The 2,330-nt window shown below is 40.9% G+C and overlaps 1 protein-coding gene across 1 annotated transcript; it reads left to right on the top strand.

Moving 5' to 3' along the window:
• The first annotated feature begins 342 nt into the window (after positions 1-342).
• Positions 343-2,122, top strand: Smim30 (small integral membrane protein 30). Its single transcript, XM_052721303.1, has 3 exons — positions 343-417; positions 745-837; positions 1,273-2,122. The coding sequence occupies exon 3, from the start codon at positions 1,302-1,304 to the stop codon at positions 1,479-1,481; it is 180 nt and encodes a 59-aa protein (XP_052577263.1). The 5' UTR covers positions 343-417; positions 745-837; positions 1,273-1,301; the 3' UTR covers positions 1,482-2,122.
• The last annotated feature ends 208 nt before the right edge of the window (positions 2,123-2,330 follow it).

Here is a 2,330-nt window from a genome sequence, read left to right as displayed (position 1 = left end):
GAGGACAGGGATTTTTCTGCTGCAGAAATGTTGGAAGGTCCCTGGTTTGAAAGCATCCCAAACAGATGGCAACACTCAGCTACCTCTCCCAGTTACCTCTTTATTTCAGAGTACCCAACAGACATATTTACCCATCTAGGAATCCTGTAAAGGGCAGAAAACACGTGCTTCTGTTTCATTAGACTTATCACGAATTCACTAAACCTTATCTTGGACAAGCATCCAACCTCTCATTAACAGTAAAACAGAAGGGCGATGTGGGAAAGCCGCACAGCGGACAGCTTTTCCTCCCCGGGAGCTCAGCCAGTGATCAGAGAGCCATGCATGCCGGGAGTAGGCGGCCGCGGGGATTGTGGGAAATGTAGTCTAGCGACGCCGCCCTGCTCGCCATTCCTGTAATGGCTGCTTTCCGGTCAGGTAGGGTGCAAACTCCGCTCCCGGGGATTCCCTGTCTGATTACCCGAGTGGAGTTGTAAAACGCTGCAGATTTGAACCCTCCCAGGGCAAATGAACCGTTCTTTTCCAGATCTTTATGTCAAATACTGGGACGAATTTGCTTCTCGGCTCGGTTTCGTTTAGCTTTCTCTGTGTGAGAACTAACTTTACATTTAGTAGTCTCTTTTTGAACGAACTGTTGGGAGTGTTTTCTGGACTCCTTGTCCGTTTCTGTCCTTGCGCCCGTTCCTCATTGACTTTAGCTTCCTCTCTAAAATAATGTTTAAATTTTATCCCCCACCCTAATAGGGTTGTCACGGGTGACCTCTTAGCCTCAGCAACGGGAGCTCCAAAGAGGGACTGTTTCACATTGGATAGAATTTTACATACACTCTGGTTTGGGTAAGTCTTATTATTCCTTGCAACTTCACAGAGTTCCATGATGTGTTGTGTAACTTTTATCAGATTTGTCTAAATAGGAGACATACTAAAAAAATGTGATTTTTTTTTTTTTTTTTTTTTTTTTACTTGTTAGGGTATTTTACATTTACAAGTGCCATGTGTGTTTTTTCTCTCCCTTTTCTTAATGATGTCCAGTTTCCGTTTGGTCGATGCATATCCTGTTGGAATTACTGGAATTTTGCAACTAGGGTGTTGTCATGAGATTAACCTAAAATGACTGTCTTTAAGTACAACTTCCTTAGTTTTGTCATGTGTAAAATGACAAACTCTGAAGTGATTCACAAACTCCAGCTTAAAAGATTGCTGTATATTTATATTGCCATTCAAAAAAGGAGAACTTCTTGACCGTTTCTTTTGTTTCCGTTTAATTTCTAGGGAAGTTCAGCCCTCCAGACCCCAACATCATGAATTCGGTGTCAACACAGTTGATCTTAGTGCTCACTTCACTGCTGTTGATTCTGCCTGTTGTTGAAGCTGTAGAAGCTGGAGATGCGATTGCACTCTTACTGGGAGTGGTTCTCAGCATTACAGGCATTTGTGCTTGCTTGGGGATATACGCCAGAAAGCGAAATGGACAGATGTGACTCTGGAGGACTCTTCTGAATTAGACGTCACCCTGGCCAGACTGAAAACCATTGTGCTATTGAGGCCAAACCCAAGGTTTGATCTCTCCTGTTCCCAGCAAGAGGGTTACAGTTAAGAGAATGATTTCACATTTACTTGGTTGTTTTTCCTAAGATGGGAGTAGATGGGGTGGGGTGGGAGTGGGGACTCTTTACAACAAAGAGTGCACTAAGAAAACGGTCTATGGTTTGTATTTGCTGCTTAGGAAGGGGGTCAAAGAGGGCTTAAATTTGCATAAGCATTATTTCATGCTTTCTAGATTGTTAAAGCACATGGCATTGGAGGAAAGAAGTATTTGCTCAGAATCTAGTAAATCAACATTGTTGCTGTATTAATCACTGCCTCTTGAATTCTGGGGGAATCTTTTTCTCCGTATTTTTTGTTGTTGTTCTATCTCCCTAGTTGATATTGTACTTAGATATTAAATAGCCAAAAATTGAAACTTTTATGTCTGAGAAAAAGATTAACTAAAATGTACTCAACATGTCTAATTCTAAAATGGAGAAAAGATTTGTTAAAAAAATAACTTTATATTAATTGAGTAACATCTCCTTTGTGAGGAGTACTGTATCAAATACATATCCATTATGCCATAAGTGAATCTGGTTATTTTGGTCTGTTTGTATCTATGTGTGGACTAGTTATTTTTAAATGAGTAGAAAGAGCCTGGTTACCTTACCTTAACAGATCACAGTGGATGAGAAATGAGCATCTTTGGGATAGGAGAGGCCTTTCGTAGAAAATCCACAAGTACAGAAAGAAATGTATTGGCCGCATTGATTTGTACACCAGCTAAATAATTGGGCACA

The sequence above is a fragment of the Peromyscus californicus genome, unplaced genomic scaffold, assembly GCF_007827085.1.
Source record: "Peromyscus californicus insignis strain IS unplaced genomic scaffold, ASM782708v3 Scaffold_6__1_contigs__length_162567912, whole genome shotgun sequence".
NCBI lineage: Eukaryota > Metazoa > Chordata > Mammalia > Rodentia > Cricetidae > Peromyscus > Peromyscus californicus.
The sequence above is the reverse complement of the archived record's forward strand: the minus strand, read 5'-3'. Positions and strand labels throughout refer to the sequence as shown.